Source organism: Sporothrix schenckii (genome assembly GCF_000961545.1).
Source record: "Sporothrix schenckii 1099-18 chromosome Unknown Cont38, whole genome shotgun sequence".
Lineage (NCBI taxonomy): Eukaryota > Fungi > Ascomycota > Sordariomycetes > Ophiostomatales > Ophiostomataceae > Sporothrix > Sporothrix schenckii.
Window position 1 is genome coordinate 100,083 of NW_015971139.1, and position 17,759 is coordinate 117,841.

The following is a 17,759-nucleotide window of genomic DNA, read 5'->3' on the forward strand; positions in this document are numbered from 1 at the left end:
AAGAGGTCCCAGGCGTCATCGTTCCTTGCCTTCCGGTGCATTTTGGTTCGTTGTGGTTCATTTTGTTACGAAACAAAAACGGCCCTCACTGGTCGAGCGCAAGCCAAGCATTGTGAGAGGTCAACCGGATCAGAAACAAGCAACAATATGTTGTTTGTTCAAGATGGAGGGTTACCACGGCTCCCCCACGGGCGGCTGGGAAGAGAGGGGGCAAAAAGAAAGTGAAATGAAAGCACGCCGTATAACAAGAAAGAGGAGAACAAGAGGATGCCCGCGTTGAAATGCGATTCCGTCGACTCAGACTGTGAGAAGCAGGGCAACGTTGGGATGGCAGAACGCCGTCTCCGGTGCGTTCCCTGCCCTCGTATGTACGCGATGTGGAGCAGCTCTGACGGCTCGTAGTTCCGCGCAGCTCGGGCGAGATCAATAAGTGGGTGCAGAGAGTAATTAAGGAGGCGGCCACGCGAGCGGCGAATTACGGCGTGAAAGCCAACGGACTGACAGGTTGACAAAAATGACAAAAAAAGGTAAAATCAAAAAGGGTCGCTGGGAAGAACCCAGAAAGGGTCTTTGCCAAGACGCTTCGGTCGACGTCGTCAGGCAGGTTTACCCAATGGGAGCGCCGCTCGCAGTTTACATCACCAAACACAAACTCAATCGAAACACATAACAACAAGCTCATTGTGCTGCCAAGAGATAAGATGTGTATATGGGACCGGTGGGTCGATTGTAAGATACACCCAAAATAAAAGTGACTTGGCGAGCCACAAACGTCCGACTTAAACAACTGACTACTGACTGACGTTGGTGACCGACAACGCGTTGACGATCGTTTGAAATATCACACTTTCAAAAGTGCGTAGGTAGCAAAAGAAACGTAGTACTGGGCATGTCGTGCACGCTAAATCTGCAGCAACTGAACAAGCAGATGACTTATTTTCTTTTGATGTTGGTCGTAGATATTTGGATTGGTCGGCTGCGGCGTTCTCTTCCGCCAACGTACGTACTAATGTTGTCTTATCAATCTCCTCATACTCATTAGCCTCGCAGGACCAGTGCCGACCGGACGGCGCTTTCCACGCTCGGCATACGACATACTACGTAGGACGATGCACGACTACTTCCTGCCGCCCGGGGAGCAGAGACGTTAATCCCTGGCTGGCATAGCTCGGAGGGCGCTGAATGGTACAGTGCACGCACTACCCAGGGGTGGAGGGCCGGAGGGCTGGCGAGAAGGAAGCTTGCTGGAGCTTGGACGTACAAAGTAAACGATAAGGACACTACGACAGAAGAGTGACGTGTCGGAGGCGAGGAGGGTAAGAGGCGAAGTTGACAGTCGGTACGGAGATCATTGAGATGTACAAATGAGGATGTGCCTGGGTCGAAGGTTGGATGACGATTTTAGAATAGTAAAGGTAAACTCGACAAAATAGGGACAAAAAAGAGAAGAGAAAGCAAAACAAAGCTGTAAACTATCCACATGCTTCTCATATCCCATGAATTTTCTATTTAACCATCACCATATTACAGCGTGCCCATCATGATAACAAGGTGAACGAAACAAACAAAAGCATCGAGAATACAAAACAGAATCAACAGTGTACATATGCTGAGACCAAAAACAAATCAAGAAAGAAAACCAGGACAATAGAATAAATTATCCGTGCGTCATATCACACGCCTTCCACACTACCATGTCGCCGCGGCGTCAAAGTCGAACCGCTGCAAGTCCTTGTTCGCGTCCTCCAGGTCCTTCTTCGCCTTCATCCGCATGTAAAAGATCGGACAGTCTTTGCTGCTGCAAATCACCTCGCAGTGCATGCTGCCCTGGCACCGCTGGCACTGCGTCCACAGACGCCCGAACCGCACCTCAAGATCCGACACCTTGTCGAGCGTCTTGTTGTACAGCTCGCCCACCCGCGGCGCGTCGTCTGCGCACACGGCGCCCTGGCTCTCCTCCTTGCCGCGCAGCGGCTTCTTGCACGCCATGCACGTCTGCGTCTTCTTGGCAAACTTCATCAGCCCGCCCACCGACGGCGCCGCTACCGAGATCGACCGTGTGTGGTCGCCCGTCAGCAGCGACCGTGCCTTGACCTCGCCCATGATGGGCTCAAAGATGCGGCCCAGCGGCTTCGCCAGCTGGTTGTCCAGGTAGTACTTGGTATCGATGGGCACATTGTTCTCGAGCACAAAAATGGGGTCCTCCGACCGCTCAAAGTTCTTGGAGCCCGTCGCGCCCTTGACCATCACGTACGCCACACGGTCGCCCAGGCCCGGAGCCGAGCCCGGGTCGCGCTTCTTCATCCGCTCGGCGAGCTCGACGTGCGCCTGCTTGGCCTTGTAGCTCTCCTTGGTGAGCGCCTTGGTGATAACCAGCTTCGACATGTCGATCTTGTTTTGCAGCAGGTCCGAGATAATGTCGCGCACGTACGCCTGCGCACCCACCTCGTCCTGGTCAATGAGCATCATGCGCAGCACCTTTTCAATCACCGTCTGCACCAGCAGGCAGTTGTCACGCCGCACAGTCTCGATGCCCTTGGTGTCCATCTTGTCGTATTTGTCGGGCCGCGTCCAATACAGACCGGCGTACCGCTTCTTGTTGATCAAGAGGTAGGGGTAGTACACCTTTTCGAACTCGAGCTTGATCGGCTTGGCGAATTTCGACGACACGAACTGCGCCGCTTCCTCGCCCAGTTTCATCGCTTCCGAGAGGTCCTTGGTGCCAAACTTGACCATGACCGAATCCGTGTCGCCGTACACGACCTGTGCATCGTGTGAGTAGCCGTTGGCGATGTTGTAGCGCGCCTCCACCTCGTTTTTGGTCCGCTCAATCATCTGGCGACCGTAACTTGTTGTGCTGCGCGCAATCTCGAGACAGGGCAGCTTGCCAGTGGTGGCACCCGTCAGGCCGTACACACTGTTGGCGCTGATCTTCAAGGCGAGCTGCCGACCGTTGAGCACGGCCTTCTTGAACGAATCCGTCTCCATGGCCAGCTCGCGCTTAGCTTGCTTACGCGCCGCTAGCAGTTCCTCCAGAATCTGTGCCAGCAGACCCTTGCGTTGCGCCACCGTCACAAACTTGTCATTGTTGGGCGTCACAATGTAGTCAATGTCCTTCTTTAGCCCAAACGCTTCAATCGCCGCGTTGTTGACGAGCGTCGTGTAGCATAGGTTGTGCGCCTGCATAATACTGGGGTACAGCGAAGCGAAATCGAGCGTCGCTACGGGCTCTTTGTAGAAATCACGCACCGGCTCGATAACTGTCGCTCCCTCGTACTGCTCGTCCGTCCCCTTGGACTGCAGGTTCGGCACGACAAGTTTTTGATCAAGAGCCTTGCGGAACAGCTGGCTGATGAATTTCACTTGCTGGCCGCGTGACAGCAAGAAGTTGAAGGGCACGCCCGTGACACGGGCCATCTCTGTGTAGTTTTCGAGACAAGACAGCTTGTCCATCAGCCGCTGTGGCAGGTACGCGTCCTTTAAGCAGTAGAGTGCGAGTCGTCGTCGGTTCTCTGGTGTGCCGTTGAACAGCTCTGTAATCATGGTGTAGTGCACATCCTCCTTCTGCTCGCCCAGGAAGTGTGAGCACACCGAGTTGAGCGTGTAACTGCGTAGGTGGTGGTCGCGTTGAATTAACTGCAACAGGTCGAGCTGCAGCCGCCCGTTGATGTTGGTAGCCTTGGTGTCGCGACTGCCCATCTGCTTGCTCGTAAGGTTGGAATCTTTCGACTGCGACTGAACACTTGGGATACGTGTCCAGTGATTGAACCGAGGAACCTTGAGGTGCTGTGCACGGTCAAGGAGGTAGGGGAAATCGAAGTTGGCAATGTTGTAGCCTGTGATGATGTCCGGGTCGACACGCAGCAAGAAATCGCGCCACGACGCCAGCATGGCCTCCTCGCGGTCAAACTCGAGCACCTGTGTTGCCACGATCGAACTTGTCTTGTCCAAACAAAACACGTTGCGCACGAATGGCTTCGTCTCACCATAGCGCGTCACCACGTTGGCAATCTGAATAACCGGGTCGTGATCGGCCTCGGGAAAAATACCCTTGCGGCCGGCACACTCAATATCAAAAGACAGAATGCGCATCGGTGCCATCTTGGACCACTCGCCGACGGGTTTGTGCGCCACGAGGTCAACGTAACTGATCTCGGCCTCGATCTGACAGTTGGACTGCTTGTTCTGGTCCGGAATGAGCGTGTACTTGTTGGCCGGCGCAGTCACCCAGGACATGCCAAAGATGTCGCAGTCGACCATGAAACGCATGACGTACTGCAGATTGTCGTAGGTCATGATCTGACCCTCGGCCTGGCCCCACATGCCCTTCCAGTTGGCACGGCGGTTCTCGACGGCGGAGCGGACGCGGCTGATGTGCTTGTGGTCTGTCACCGTAATCTTGAGAAAAGGGTTTTGTGTGTTGTTTTGGAAGCCGTAGATGCTCTCACGCATTGTCATTTGCACGGAGTAGATCACCGGCTGGTGCCATGCCATCTGTGCTTCCAGGTACGCCTGGAACGCCTTGCAGTCCGTGGGCGCAAACGACGCCGGTGCCGCCACGTACAGGTAGTGCCGGAACTCGGTGACATGCAACAGCACCGAGTTTCCCTCATCTGTCACACCAAAAAGCTTGACCGTAGGCCGTCCGCCGTGCGTTGTGCCCTCCTCAGCTTCGATCTGCTGGAAGGATAGGTTGGACGTGTGCGCGTCAAAATCTGGGGGCATTGGTGGCCGGTCCCAGATCTGGTCCTTTTCGGCGTTGTTTTGCTTGAGTTCGTTGATGTCCTGGCTCAGCTTCTCGAGGACCTCGGACTCGAAGACGCTCTTCTGCTGGCTAGAGCCGCCGAAGCGGCCGGGACCATTTTGCGAGCTTGGCAGCAGCTGGCGTCCTGCAGCCGGGCTCGACGACGGCGGCAGATGTTCCAGGCGGCGCTTCTTGGCTGACGCAGACGGTGTCGACGGTGCAGCGGCAATGTTACTACGAGCATTGGATGCCTCGCCAAATACCCGCTTCTGCGGGAGAACCGCGGCCGGCATTGTGGAAAGCAGGAGGCGATGTCGAGAGAGCCAGGAGAGTGGGGGTATTCGGGTTGTTTACGATTTATCCGTCAAAGAAGCGATTGTCGACATGCTTCGATTCAGAATCGGCCTTGTGTGTCGAACAAGTGAAGCGTGTAAATGCGTCTGTTGTGTGCACGACTTCAGATTGTCATGATGGCACGAAGGTGGATGGTCGCTTCGTAGGAGGCAAAATCCATTTAACAAAGCAGGCACGCCAACCGCGTTCTAGCGTGACAAGCGTGACAAGCGTGACGAGCGTCCGGAGTTGCTCTCAATGTCGTGTTTTGACCCACCTGAGCACATGACTTGGCGTCTTCTGTGGTCAAGTTTGGCGGGGTTATAGCACTTATTAGTCAGAACCAGGGCGCGTCAAGGACGCTGTAGCCAGAAACTTCGCCCACTAACAAATAAGCTTTAACCAGTCTGTTTACTCGTTTTAGTGACGAGGCTGTTGAGCAGCAAGAGCTTTCAATGTAGGGATGTTATAGCTTCGTTGCAACTCGCTGTTATCAACGCACCAACAACCATACCGTCTCAGCAATCGATCTTCTCAGATGTGAATACATTCCGCTCCCTGTCTCTTCAACCTTCTTGCCCAGAAGCTTTCATACCCCCCTCACTGCAACAAGCAATGGCCGACCGCCATCCGATCTACAATACGAGTCGCCATCAAATCGGCTCTCGAGTTGGCAACGGCGCCTTTCCGCGAGCACCTCGAGTCACCGCGACAAATAGCAGTGGGTCAACCGGAAGCGGCGGCAGTGCTTCGACGGCATCGACAAGCGTGCGGCGGAATCTGTTCCAGAGCCAGCTGACACGCCGGCCGACCCAGGCCACATCGACCGCATCCGGGGCAAATTCAAATGCATCCAACGATGGGCTTCGGACAGGCGTCCTAGGTGGCCTCGACGGCTCTGATGCGGGACTTGAGTCTGCACTGGCCTCAGATCTGTCTTCTCGAGGTCCCGCGGAGATTGTTGTGCGCGACCGCAACGGCGAGCTTGAGCTGGTCGGTCCGCCATCACCGACAGCAGACGAAATGAGCGAGATGGCACTGGATGCCCGTCAAGAGAGTGAGAGTACGTTCATAAGAGGGGGACAGACCAGTTGATGCTGTATGAATGCGATGCTAATGCTGGCCTGCGAAGGAGAACGGCAGAGACTGGCAGATACGATCAAGTACCACCAACAGCGAACCAGTATTCCTGGGCAGCCCGAAGGTATGTTGTGTCTCATGGAGGGGTAATTGCTCTGCTTTGTTTGCTAACTGTACTTTAGAACTGCTCGATGCTCTCAGGGCAAGCCTCCGTGCCAAGGTCTCGGCACTGTCGGAAGACAACTGGATGTACGAGCCCGAAGATATGCCACGGTTTGATTAACTAGGGCCGACAGCTACGTGTGGCTTTAGAAACATTTTTTATCGTGTCTACTGCTATTGATCGGTCTCTATATTACACATTCCGAGCGCCGGGTCATGGTATTAACCCATCGTCGAATATTGATAAGTCGCCGTCCTAAAATTAACCCTTCGCGTCCACCAACAAGGTGATATTTCAGCGGCTAGTCCAAACCTTCTGCGACTGGTGCGTCGATGGTTCTGTTTCCCTTTGCTCTTGAGTTGCCACCGCCGCCACTACCACCACCACCACCTGCACCGCCACCGAACAAGCTTCCCATCATATCAAACAGCGGGTTGCTCTGCCGTGGCCGCTGGATGTGGAAGTACATCTCGGCAATCGTCTCGACCGCGTCTGACCAAGACTCGTTCTCCCGCAGCTGTGTTGCGTATTTGGTCGACAGTTGCCGGAATAGCTCAGGGCTGCCGCGCTGGACGGCCAACAATAACAAGCTAAGGAAATTGAGGAGCGGCAGACTGGGGAACACGCGCGCATCAGCACTTGCGCTGCTCACGTCTTGGATATTGAGGCCCGGGTTGTCGTTGGTCAGGGCGGTCGCAAAGACGCGAAAGCTCTCGTTGGCGGCGCGTACGTTGGCCATGAGCAGGTATGGCAAGACAGCTCGGCCGACGTACAGCGGGGCAGTATGGGCGTCGTCCTGCTTGTACCACGCGTACTCCATGCGAGCAAGGACTGCTGGGGAGTCCTTGGTTCCGGTCAGGAGGTGGCGCTCGGCCTCGTAGGGTTCGTGCTCGTCGGCATAAAGCGAGCCGATGACGTGGTGCAGCTCAGGATCGCCGGCCGGGTATTCGCCAAACTTGGCAGACCATCTGCACACAATATTAGAGAGCTTGAATTGGTAGAATAAGAACAGAGACCAACTTCCACGCATCACTTACGCTATCGCTTCCGTAATGTACTTCTTGCGCGTCGGCTCCCCACTGTCAAACAGGCGCAGGCATGTCAGAACCCGGCCCCGCGATATGGCGTCGGGCGTGAGCTCTGCCTGCTGGTAAACATCGACCATGAAAATGCTCAGGTCGCCGCCGCTGCCGCCCTGGCCTGCCTTCAACAAGGCTTGCGCCACATTGTACAAAATATCAATGGCCGCTGTCCAGTTGGCAGCCTTGATGTGGCGAGCGGCGACGACGCGGGTTTGTTGCTGAGCTTCATAGTACTGGCCTTCGCTGATACGCTGCTGCATGCGCGCAATGATCTTTTCGATCTTGTCGCTGCGAGCCGCCATGGTTATCGTCGGAGGGGTTAGGACGTATAGATTGAAATGAGGTTGTGTTTTTGGATGTGGTGGCGTCGTGGTCAAAGGATGTCTCAAGTTCGGTGAGGAAAGACCACTGATGGGGTAGCTTCGCCAGAGACAGGTTTTCGATTAGGGGGATTGGCGGGGTTAGGACCTTGGTCGGCGGGAGCTTCCTTCACCTGATCACGCTGGGTAATTTAACCTAGCAAATGATTGAAATATTATATCTGTCTATAAGCAACTTTGGTGTAGCGGTAACATCTACGCTTCCCATGCGTAGGCTCCGGGTTCGACTCCCGGAAGTTGCAGTTGCTTTTTGCCTTTTTGTCCACCTTCAGAACACCTTCTCTGCATTCAAAACTGTGGTCCGTATGGTTATGCCTTTTCCTTTGTTTTATTTTTGTTTTTAATCTACCTCGACCAGATACCTCCAGTGACAAGTTACAATGTATGTCTTATATGTTAGTTGTCTCTTTGTCGAGCACCGAAATTGCCGCAGAATAGCGTTGCCATTCGCCCGTCTCTTAGTGCCACAGGCTACGAGCCGTTGTAACTGAGCTGCCTACACGGTAGGTTAGAACCTGGATCGCCCAAAGTGGATAACAGTCTCAGGGGCTGGTCCAATCACAGCCGCTGGTTCCGAGCTGCCTTCGTCATCCTAACATTCCGCAAATGGCCACCACGCGACGTCGCTGGCCCTGGATATGCACCGCATCAAATCGAACATCCAACTCATTTCGCGTCACTCGTTTCTTAGTACTCTCTTTCCCTGCTTCTCTTCACGACCACATACCATGCTCAATGCACCAACGCGCACAACATAATGGCGTCTCCTAATGATGAGGACCCGTTCCTCCAGGTCCAACAGTACGTTTCAGCTGCCTTCATCGTCGCTACTAAAGATATGAACTAACCGATGCTCTCCTTCGTCCGTAGAGATGTCCTCTCCCAGCTAGCCTCGACACGGCCCCTCTTTGAGTCCTACCTGCGCATCCGCTCCCTCTCGACAGCAGCCACCTCCCCGGAGCTCACAGCCGCACGTGCCGATCTTGAGTCCGCGCTCTCCTCGCTCGCCGAAGACCTCGCCGACCTCGTCGAGAGCGTGCGCGCCGTTGAAGACAACCCGGCTCAGTTTGGCCTCAATGCGGCCGAGGTCACGCGGCGCCAGCGTGTGGTGCAGCAGGCGAGCGAAGAGGTGGACAAGATGCGGCGTGAGCTCAAGGCCGTGGTGTCGGGCAACAACCAACCAGGAGGTGCTGGTGGTGCTGGCGGCGACCTGCCCGACCCAAACTCGTTTGCCATGGAAAATGGTGATGGCACAGACAATTACGCTGAGTTTGAGCGCGAGCAACAACTGCAAATGATGAATGAGCAGGACCAGCATTTGGACGGCGTGTTCCAGACGGTCGGCAACCTGCGGCGGCAAGCCGACGACATGGGCCGCGAGCTGGAGGAGCAGCGCGAAATGCTCGAGGTGACGGACAACCTTGCGGACCGTGTAGGCGGGCGGTTGGAGACGGGTATGAAGAACTTGCAAACCATTATCCGACGCAACGAGGACCGGTATAGCAGCTGCTGCATCGGTGTGCTGATTGTTGTCCTGATTGTTTTGCTGGTTCTGCTTCTCGTGCTCTAGCATACGGAAGTCTCGTAATTTTGTTTCTTTGGTCAATGTTCTACACATGTCTATTCTTGGCGTCGGCGGCGTTACCATATAATGTTTATATGTTCTTTCGTATCAAATGATGTACATAGCATTCGTAAAGAAGTATTCTTTGCTCAGAAGGAGCCACTACAACCAAATAACACTTCCACTCAGGTAAACACAAAGCTTCGAAGGAAACGACTTCATGGTTGTGCTTTGCTATGTTACAACAAAATCCAAGGGCAAATATCAAAATGAACAACAAACGCCCAAGTAATGCGCAAGTTCTTGCCCCTTATTCAAGCAGACACAAGAAAACGTGTATAGAAGAAAGCAGTGCATCAGTGAAAGTACACTATAAAAAACAAGAAAGGAAATGTTCAAAGCCCGTTCGAGCCTCATTTCACGCCCTATATGTTCTCGAGATCCAATCCCGTTTTTACGTTGATCGTCTTTGCCAGCACCTTGAGTGTTTCGCTTGCAGCCGACGCCTTGGGAATGCGTGCCGGATAGTCGACCAATGCACTGCGGAGCGCCGCTACACCGGCGTTTCCATAGAAGCCCAAAAACTTGGACTCGTTGTCAGCAATCATGGCCTTCAGAACGTAGCACTGCGTCTCAGACATTTCCTCGGGCGGCGTGTTGACGATCTGCGCGAGAGCCGTCCAGTAGACCGTCGGCGGCCAAGGGCTCTCACGCTTGACACGCGAGAAATCACGCAGTGTGATCGCCGCGAACCCGGCGCCCAATCCCGTCATGCGGTCAATGTGGTACTGCTCCGGGATCCACCGGCCGTCCTCCTTGCGCCAGCCGACCTGGGCCCGTCCACGCTCCATCTTGTCGTTGCCGCGGAAGCCAAAGAGCACCGGGCAAACAACGCGGTACTTGGCAATGAGCATATCAATCATTGGCTTGCCGCGCCATAGGAATTCGGCCTCCGAGTAGACCTTGACAACAGCCTGGCCAATGGCCTCAGCAGTGCGTGGGTCGGCGCCCGACTCGTTAATAAACTGTGCAATGGCGGCCTTGGACAGCACATTGAGCAGGTACAGGTAGAGGGACGGCAATTGCGGTTCGTTGTGAAAAGCGCCCTCAACGGGCTGCGTGCGCGGCTCCAGCACAAACTGGCTGGGGTCCATCAATTCGCTCGGCACTTCCTTCAAACCTGCCGTAAGCGTCGTGATGATGCGGGCAACGGGTACACGGTTCTCACGCAGACCGCCGCTGGTCAACTGGCCAAAGGACTTCCTAATGTCCCGGCGCATATCGCCCATCCGGCTCTTCAGCGTAAGATTGGTCTTCGACTGCTGTGCAACGAACCTGCGCAGAGCCTTGAGGTTCTTGTGCACCTCGATGTGCCGGTCGGGTGTGGTCGCTGCAGGGGCAGCAGTCGGTCCTGGAGCAGTCTTGGCCGGTGCAGCGGCCGCAGCAGTGCCGTTGGTGAATGGGGACGGAGAGGGAGACTGTGTAGGTCGGGGTGTGCTCGCCAGCTCCGAAGCCGGAGACGGCATACCAAACGGTGACGACGCTGCAGTTCCGTTCAACTTTGATGCCGAACCTCTAGAGAAGGGGTTCGCGGGAGGTTGCTGTTGTGATGGTGGCTGGGCGGCCGGGGCCTGCTCCTGTTGCTTTTTAATCGGTTCTTCGGCAGCCGCTGCTGGTGGTCGGGTTGATAGTGGCGGTGATGACGACTGTGTCGCCGCCGCTGGTGGTGGTGCTGCTGGTGGCGGTGCTGCGATCACGGGTTTCGGTATGGGGGCAGCTTTTTGTGCAGCAAGTCGCGCCTCGTCCTCCAGCTGCTTGATTTTCGCCTGGCGTTCCTTCTCGATACGCTTGGCCTCTTCGGCGACGCGCTGCCTCCGCCGCCGCTCCTCATCCTCGATCTCGCGCTGGGCCACTGCCAGCTGGTGCAGATCGAACACATGCAACGCTGCCTTAAGCACGCGGTCATGTTCTCGCTGGGCCTCGGCGTAATTGCGGCGATGCGCCTCGGGCGAATTGCGCGACTCGAGCAGGAAGTCGGAGATCTCGGGCGGGTCGGACATGGGATATGCAGACTGGCGCCACGACGGCGCAGGAGAGGCCCTGGCCGTGCGCGGTCTTGGTGGTGAGGAGTTGGCCATGACGGGACGACGGTGGGAGTGTTGTCCGGGAGGAGAAGGGAGGGTATGAGGAGGAAGGTGAGATAAGACAAGGAGATGAAGTGTCGGAAAGTGAGAGGGAACCAGCTGTCTCTCTCATAGCTCGGCGACCGTTAGCGTTAACTATATTGGGTATTGGTAATGCAAAACAGCAAAGACAGAAGCGAGCGTCAACAGTTGGGCAGTCGTCGCGCAGTTAGTACCTCGCGAAGTGTATCGCGATGTTGGAAGTCAAAACAAAGCTGTCAATAACATCACCGAAATGTGAGGCCGTCGAGTTTTGCTGGTTGGCTCTTGGACGCGGCGTCGTTTTCCCGCGCCGTCTAGCGCGTTGGCCCTGCTGAGGTTGGCTTGTTACCAAAGGTATTAGTACGCCAAAATTAGCGCCGGCCGCCTCTAAATTCTCGAATAAGGGCAATTAATACAGAATATTCTGTACCTGGTTGATGCTTGCAAATGCCTGCGCCCAACAAGTACTCAGTCAGGAAAGAGCTCATTCGCCTTACAGACCCTTTACCCTGCAGCTGCCGCTAAAGCTAAAGGAGTCGCTCAATGTCCAACGACGATGTACGAATTTTCGACTGGCCCGGAGAATAGTAATGATGAGCTATCGCTTGTCGATTACTGGGGCATCCGGAAGCCGCTCCAACACTCCAGCACTCCTGCCTCAGCTCGTATACGCAAAGTCTCGAGGCCGATTTTCTGCCGGGCGGTCAACAGGCGCCGTTGCTACAGGGCCAAAGCTGCGTAAAAGCGGGGCAGTTTGCAGTTTACGGCATTGACTTCGCTGTCCAGGCCCGCAGCAGAAGCCCACAGGTGCCCGCACAAGGAGCAACGGCCCCACTCCCACACCCACACAAGACTGCCAACAGTCGCTAACCAGGGAGAAGAGGCGAGAAGAAGGAAGGAGTAGGGCAACCAGGAGGAGAAGGAGGAGGAGCAGGTGCCCAAAAAACGAGAGCTGGGGCAACGACGTCTCCATCACACCTTCCAAGCATCACCATATTATTTCTCCTTTGCTCTTTCCCACTTCTTCTTTTCTCCTTTTCTCCATATTCGCATTGTTTTCTTCGCCTTCCTTCTGTCCCTCTCTTCCTCGTATTTTCTTGATCAGTCCTTCCCTTCTTTACCATCGTCTCTCCTTCCGCAACCATTGCCGAGCCTTTCGCTCTCTCAGTATCGCTCCACCACGGTTGCTGTGTCCGTTCAGGCCGCGTGGTCGCTGGCTGCTGCTTGTGCCGTCCCCCTTTTCAAGCCAACAGCTTCCTGTCCGTCCACCATCCGCATCCGCACATATGCCGTTTGCCTCGCATCGCCATCCTCAATTCTCCAGCTTCGTTTGACCTTGGATCCGTCCGTCTCCTTGGCATTTCCCTAAGCTAATCGATCCTCTGTCCACGGATCACAATTTTATCATCACACAAAAAGACATTTGTGTTGCAACATCCACTTTCTCGCATCGTCCATATCGTCAGCTATCCCCAACGACAGCTCACCCCGTTTGATATTCAAAATCGTCGAACTTGTTCTATCTTTGTCTATTGCATCACCGCATTTTTATTTGCATCGTTACCTAGCTTCGACCGCCTGCCTTTTGCCTTCCATCCCACCTCCAGTTCGAGTACCGCCACCTCGTCCAATCGTCTGAACGACCACCCTCCTTACCGAGTGCATCGTTAGCTTATCATCATCCGAGTCCGTATTCACTTGAGCTACTGAGCTTCGAGCTGCGCGTATTCAAGAACATCAGCGTCATGGACCAGCAGCAGAACAACCCGCTCGCTGGGGGCGTCCCCGGGCCGACTGGCCGCCGCTTACATATTGCACACCGACGGAGTCCGTCTGAAATGACGCCGCTCGTCAGCCTGTATACCAACCAAAGCAGTACGTATCCTGTTGTCATTCCCTCCGATGCACCCTATGCGTCTCTGTCTGTCCTTTTCGTTTTGTCCGTGACGACGAGTTTGTTGTGGTCGAAACCCCCCCGAACTGCCTACAGCGCTTTGACACATGTCTCATCTCTCTCCCCATTTGTCCCCCTTCTGTTTACCCCTTCCGACCTCCCCCTACCTCGACTACCTCGCCCAAAATAGCTCACAGCATCTCCACCGAAGCTAACAACTGTTTACTTTGTATTCGTTACAGTGACCCCTGCTATGCTCCAGCAGCAGATTGAGCTTCTGCAACAGCAGCAGCAGCAGCTTCAACAGTATGCCATAAATGGCATGATCCCAAACCAAGGCCTTGGCGCAGGCGGTGCCTTTCCCATGCAGCCCGCTCTCAACATGTCGCCACAGGCCGGCTTTCAATTCCCGGCTCAGCTGCCGCAGCAACAGCAGCAGCAGCAACCGCAACAAAACGTCAACGCGGGTATTCCACAGCAGACCCACTCACATCGCCGTAATCAGTCGGCTCTCCCTAACATGGGAATGGGCCCGCCTCCGGCCCCATCGTCGGGCGCCTCTGGCTCTACCTTTGGTAATTTTGAAAGCCCAGCCCACGCCCGAGAGGGTGGCGGCCCGAGCTCGCGTACCGGTCGGGGTGGTGGCGGTGCTGGTGGTGGGCACCAGCGTCGCCATTCGCTCGTTGTTGCCGACGCTCGCAAGGCGGCCGAGATTGCCCAACAAAAGCGCACTACGTCCGCTTTTCAGTTCCCTGCTCCTGGTGCCGCCGCTGCTGCCTCCACTTCGTCTGGTAGCGAGAAGCCCGAGGGAGATGTCGTCGTGGACAGCCAGAGCAACCCGACTCCCCCTCCTGCCGTGGCATCCCGTGGCCGCGGATCCGCCCATGGTCGCAGCCAAAGTATGGCGGTCGGTCGTGGCGGCGGTGGCCTAGGTCGCGGCGGCATGGGCAACTACCAGGCCGAGTCGCTCAGCGGAACACATGACTTCCAGCGCCGCGGTGGCGGCAGCCATGCGCGCACCAACTCGCGCAACTTTGATAGCAACTGGCGCAACCCGGCAGCAGCTCAAGACGGTAGCAACAATGGCCAGCAGCAGCCTCAGCAGCCTCAGCAGCAGCCCCAGCAACCCCAGCAACCTCAGCAGGGCTTTCAACCGGGCCATCGCTCGCGTGCTTCTGTGGGCGGCGGCCAGTCAATCAGCTCCATTGGCGCATACCCGCAACTGCTGCAGCTACAAGGTGGCCAGATGATGATCCCGGGTGCCTTCCCTGGCCAGCAGCAGCTCAATCAGCTGAACCCCATGCAGCTCGGCCAGCTCCAGGCCATGCAGCAGATCAATGCCCAGCAGTTTCTCGGTCTGCAGAACAGCCAGCACGCTGCCCAAGGACAAGTGCAGCAGAACCAGGCACAGCAGCAGCAGCGCAAGACCCTGTTCACTCCGTACATGCCCCAGGCCACCCTACCCCCTCTCTTGCAGAACGGTGCACTGGTGCAAGGCATTCTTCGTGTCAACAAGAAGAATCGCAGCGATGCATATGTGACCACGGCAGACCTGATGGCGGATATCTTCATCTGCGGAAGCAAAGATCGGAACCGTGCCCTTGAAGGCGATCTTGTTGCGGTCGAGCTGCTTGACGTCGACGAGGTCTGGGCTCAGAAGCGTGAGAAGGAAGAGAAGAAGAAGCGCAAGGACATCACAGATACCCGCTCTGGCTCAACAAACGGTAATGGCGAAGGCAACAACGGCTCCGGCATCGGCAACGGTGGCGGCAGTCTCAACAACGGCAGCGACGGTGGCATCCGCCGTCGTGGTAGTCTCCGCCAGCGCCCGACCCAGAAGAAGAACGACGACGTCGAAGTCGAGGGCCAGAGTCTGCTGCTTGTCGAGGAAGAAGAGATCAACGACGAACAGAAGCCGCTCTTTGCCGGCCACATCGTTGCCGTTGTGGAGCGCATTGCCGGTCAGATGTTCTCCGGCACGCTCGGCCTGCTGCGCCCGAGCAGCCAGGCCACCAAGGACAAGCAGGATGCAGACCGCAACAATTCACGCCACGGCGACAACCGTAACCAGGACAAGCCCAAGATTGTGTGGTTCAAACCAACCGACAAGCGCGTGCCGCTGATTGCAATCCCAACAGAGCAGGCGCCGCGCGACTTTGTTGAAAAACACCAAGACTACGCTGATCGCATCTTTGTTGCCTGCATCAAGCGCTGGCCGATTACGTCGCTGCATCCTTTTGGCACCCTGGTCGAGCTGCTGGGCCACATGGGCGATGTTCAGACCGAGACCGACGCACTATTACGGGACAACAACTTTGCGTCGGACGAATTCTCCGACGCTGTTCTTCGCAGCATCCACGCTGACTGGGGCACCTCTGGCCCCTGCAAAGAGGACGAAGCGGACATGAAGGAACGCCGCGATTTTCGCGACGAGAAGACGTTCACGATTGACCTGGATGGCACACCCAACCTTGGCAATGCCGTGCACGTGAAGTCTGGTACCGACGGGAAGATTGAAATCGGTGTCCACATTCCCCACGTCGCGCATTTTGTCAAGCCCGCCTCCCTGGTCGAGCGCGAGGCTAAGAAGCGTGGAACTAGCGTGCACCTGCTGAACCGTACGTGTGCTTTGCTGCCACCTCGTCTGGCCACCGACCTGTGCTCGCTCCTGCCGAACGAGGACCGTCTCACGCTCAGTGTCGTCGTCCAGGTCGATGCACACACAGGCGTTGCCGCCGACGAGGACATTTGGGTCGGTAAGAGTGTCATCAAGAGCAACGGCAAGCTGTCTCTTGCCAGCATGAACAAGGCGCTGGCCAACGCCAACGGATTCGAGCACAACGCGGCATCCGCCAAGGATATTCAAATCCTGCGCCTAGTGACCGACAAGTTCCGCGAGGCACGACTAGGCTCGGCCGGTGAGCCGGTGGCCCCTCTGCGTCTGGTGCAGCAGCTCGATGATGAGAACATCCCTATTGAGCACAACATTTTCGACACCACTCCTGCCGTAGAGCTGGTCGAAGAGCTCATGCACAAGGTCAACGCGCACGTCGCAAAGCTGCTGGCCGAGGGCCTTCCCCAAAAGGCCCTGCTGCGCCGGCATGCGGAGCCCAACTCCCGGCGCCTGCAAACGATTGTGGAGCGCCTGACCGCTCTGGGCTACGACATTGACACGACCACGAGCGGGACGCTTCAAAACAGTCTATTCAAGGTGGAGGATGCAGACATTCGCAAGGGCATGGAGACATCCCTGGTCAAGTCGATGCAGCGCGCCAAGTATTTTGTTTGCGGCGGCAAGTCGCGGCAAGAATGGATGCACTACGGTCTCAATCTGCCCGTTTACACGCACTCCACGGCGCCCACACGCCGAGTTGTCGACATCATTGTCCAGCGGCAGCTTCTTGCGGTGCTGTCTGGTAATCCCGACTCGTTCGAGGACGATACCCTGGCCAAGACGGTCGACTCTTGCAACGTCAAGAAGGACTCGGCGCAGAACGCGCAGGAGCAGAGCGTGCATATTGACTCGTGCCGTATCATGGACAAGAAGCGCCTCGAGACGCACGGCGACCTGATTTCCGAAGGTATCGTCCTCTGCGTGTACGAGTCGGCCTTTGACGTGCTCATTCCCGAATGGGGCTTTGAGAAGCGCGTGCACTGCGACCAGCTGCCTCTGAAGAAGGCTGAATTCCGCAAGGACAAGCGCGTTCTGGAGCTGTACTGGGAGAAAGGTGTGACCAGCTCGTCGTACGTTCCCGAAGACGAGCGTGTGCGGTCTGGCCCGTCGACGCGCATCAGAGACGCTGCGAACGCGCAACAGCAGCATGAGGAGGCTGAGCGCCAGCGCCATGAGCGCGAGGAGGCTGCTCGCAAGCAGATTGACACGGGCACCATCTCGACGGACGACACGGACGCTCTGTTTGACGATGACGAGGATAACGGCTCGGACATTACGGAGGCCATGGCTGGCGCGTCGCTTGCCGAGCGCCCGACGCAGAGCGTTCCTGGCTCGCCGTCGCGTCCCGAGGTCGGCGGCGGCGCGGACGCCGCCCTCCAGCGTGCGCAGTCTGAGCGCGTGCCTGCGTCGGAGTCACCCGAGTCCCGCCTCACGGACAAGGAGAAGTACCTCAAGCTGTTCAGTCTGCGTGAGGAGGATGGCGAGTACATCCAAGATGTAACGGAGATGACGCGTGTGCCCATCATCCTCAAGACGGATCTTAGCAAGAGCCCACCGTATGTTGTCGTCCCTTTCCGTGTTCATGTTTATTTCATCTGCTAACATTCATATTTTCCAGGTGCTTGACGATCCGCTCCGTCAACCCTTACGCTTTGTAAGGAGAGATGTGCAGTCGTGCAA

General features: G+C 56.2%; 6 protein-coding genes and 1 non-coding gene across 7 annotated transcripts; 4 read left to right on the forward strand and 3 right to left on the reverse strand.

The window, feature by feature from the left end:
• Positions 1-1,689: 1,689 nt before the first annotated feature.
• SPSK_05870 (DNA polymerase delta subunit 1) lies at positions 1,690-5,037 on the reverse strand (the record flags this gene model as incomplete). Its single annotated transcript, XM_016732579.1, has 1 exon — positions 1,690-5,037. The coding sequence occupies one exon, from the start codon at positions 5,035-5,037 to the stop codon at positions 1,690-1,692; it is 3,348 nt and encodes a 1,115-aa protein (XP_016591751.1).
• Positions 5,038-5,692: 655 nt separating this feature from the next.
• Positions 5,693-6,440, forward strand: SPSK_06583 (uncharacterized protein; the record flags this gene model as incomplete). Its single annotated transcript, XM_016733285.1, has 3 exons — positions 5,693-6,140; positions 6,210-6,281; positions 6,340-6,440. The coding sequence occupies 3 exons, from the start codon at positions 5,693-5,695 to the stop codon at positions 6,438-6,440; spliced, it is 621 nt and encodes a 206-aa protein (XP_016591752.1).
• A 181-nt stretch (positions 6,441-6,621) lies between these two features.
• On the reverse strand, positions 6,622-7,704 carry SPSK_06426 (uncharacterized protein; the record flags this gene model as incomplete). The annotated part of the gene is made up of 2 exons (XM_016733132.1): positions 6,622-7,288; positions 7,358-7,704. 2 exons carry the CDS (start codon positions 7,702-7,704, stop codon positions 6,622-6,624), a joined length of 1,014 nt encoding a protein of 337 aa, XP_016591753.1.
• Positions 7,705-7,953: 249 nt separating this feature from the next.
• On the forward strand, positions 7,954-8,024 carry SPSK_11194. Its single transcript has one exon. It is a non-coding gene; the product is annotated as a tRNA-Gly (tRNA).
• Positions 8,025-8,539: 515 nt separating this feature from the next.
• SPSK_06552 (SNARE domain containing protein) lies at positions 8,540-9,352 on the forward strand (the record flags this gene model as incomplete). The annotated part of the gene is made up of 2 exons (XM_016733254.1): positions 8,540-8,583; positions 8,653-9,352. The coding sequence occupies 2 exons, from the start codon at positions 8,540-8,542 to the stop codon at positions 9,350-9,352; spliced, it is 744 nt and encodes a 247-aa protein (XP_016591754.1).
• Positions 9,353-9,771: 419 nt separating this feature from the next.
• Positions 9,772-11,484, reverse strand: SPSK_06169 (RNA export mediator Gle1; the record flags this gene model as incomplete). The annotated part of the gene is made up of 1 exon (XM_016732876.1): positions 9,772-11,484. One exon carries the CDS (start codon positions 11,482-11,484, stop codon positions 9,772-9,774), a length of 1,713 nt encoding a protein of 570 aa, XP_016591755.1.
• A 1,772-nt stretch (positions 11,485-13,256) lies between these two features.
• On the forward strand, positions 13,257-17,737 carry SPSK_05823 (mRNA-binding translational repressor SSD1; the record flags this gene model as incomplete). Its single annotated transcript, XM_016732534.1, has 3 exons — positions 13,257-13,386; positions 13,648-17,635; positions 17,698-17,737. The coding sequence occupies 3 exons, from the start codon at positions 13,257-13,259 to the stop codon at positions 17,735-17,737; spliced, it is 4,158 nt and encodes a 1,385-aa protein (XP_016591756.1).
• Positions 17,738-17,759: the final 22 nt, after the last annotated feature.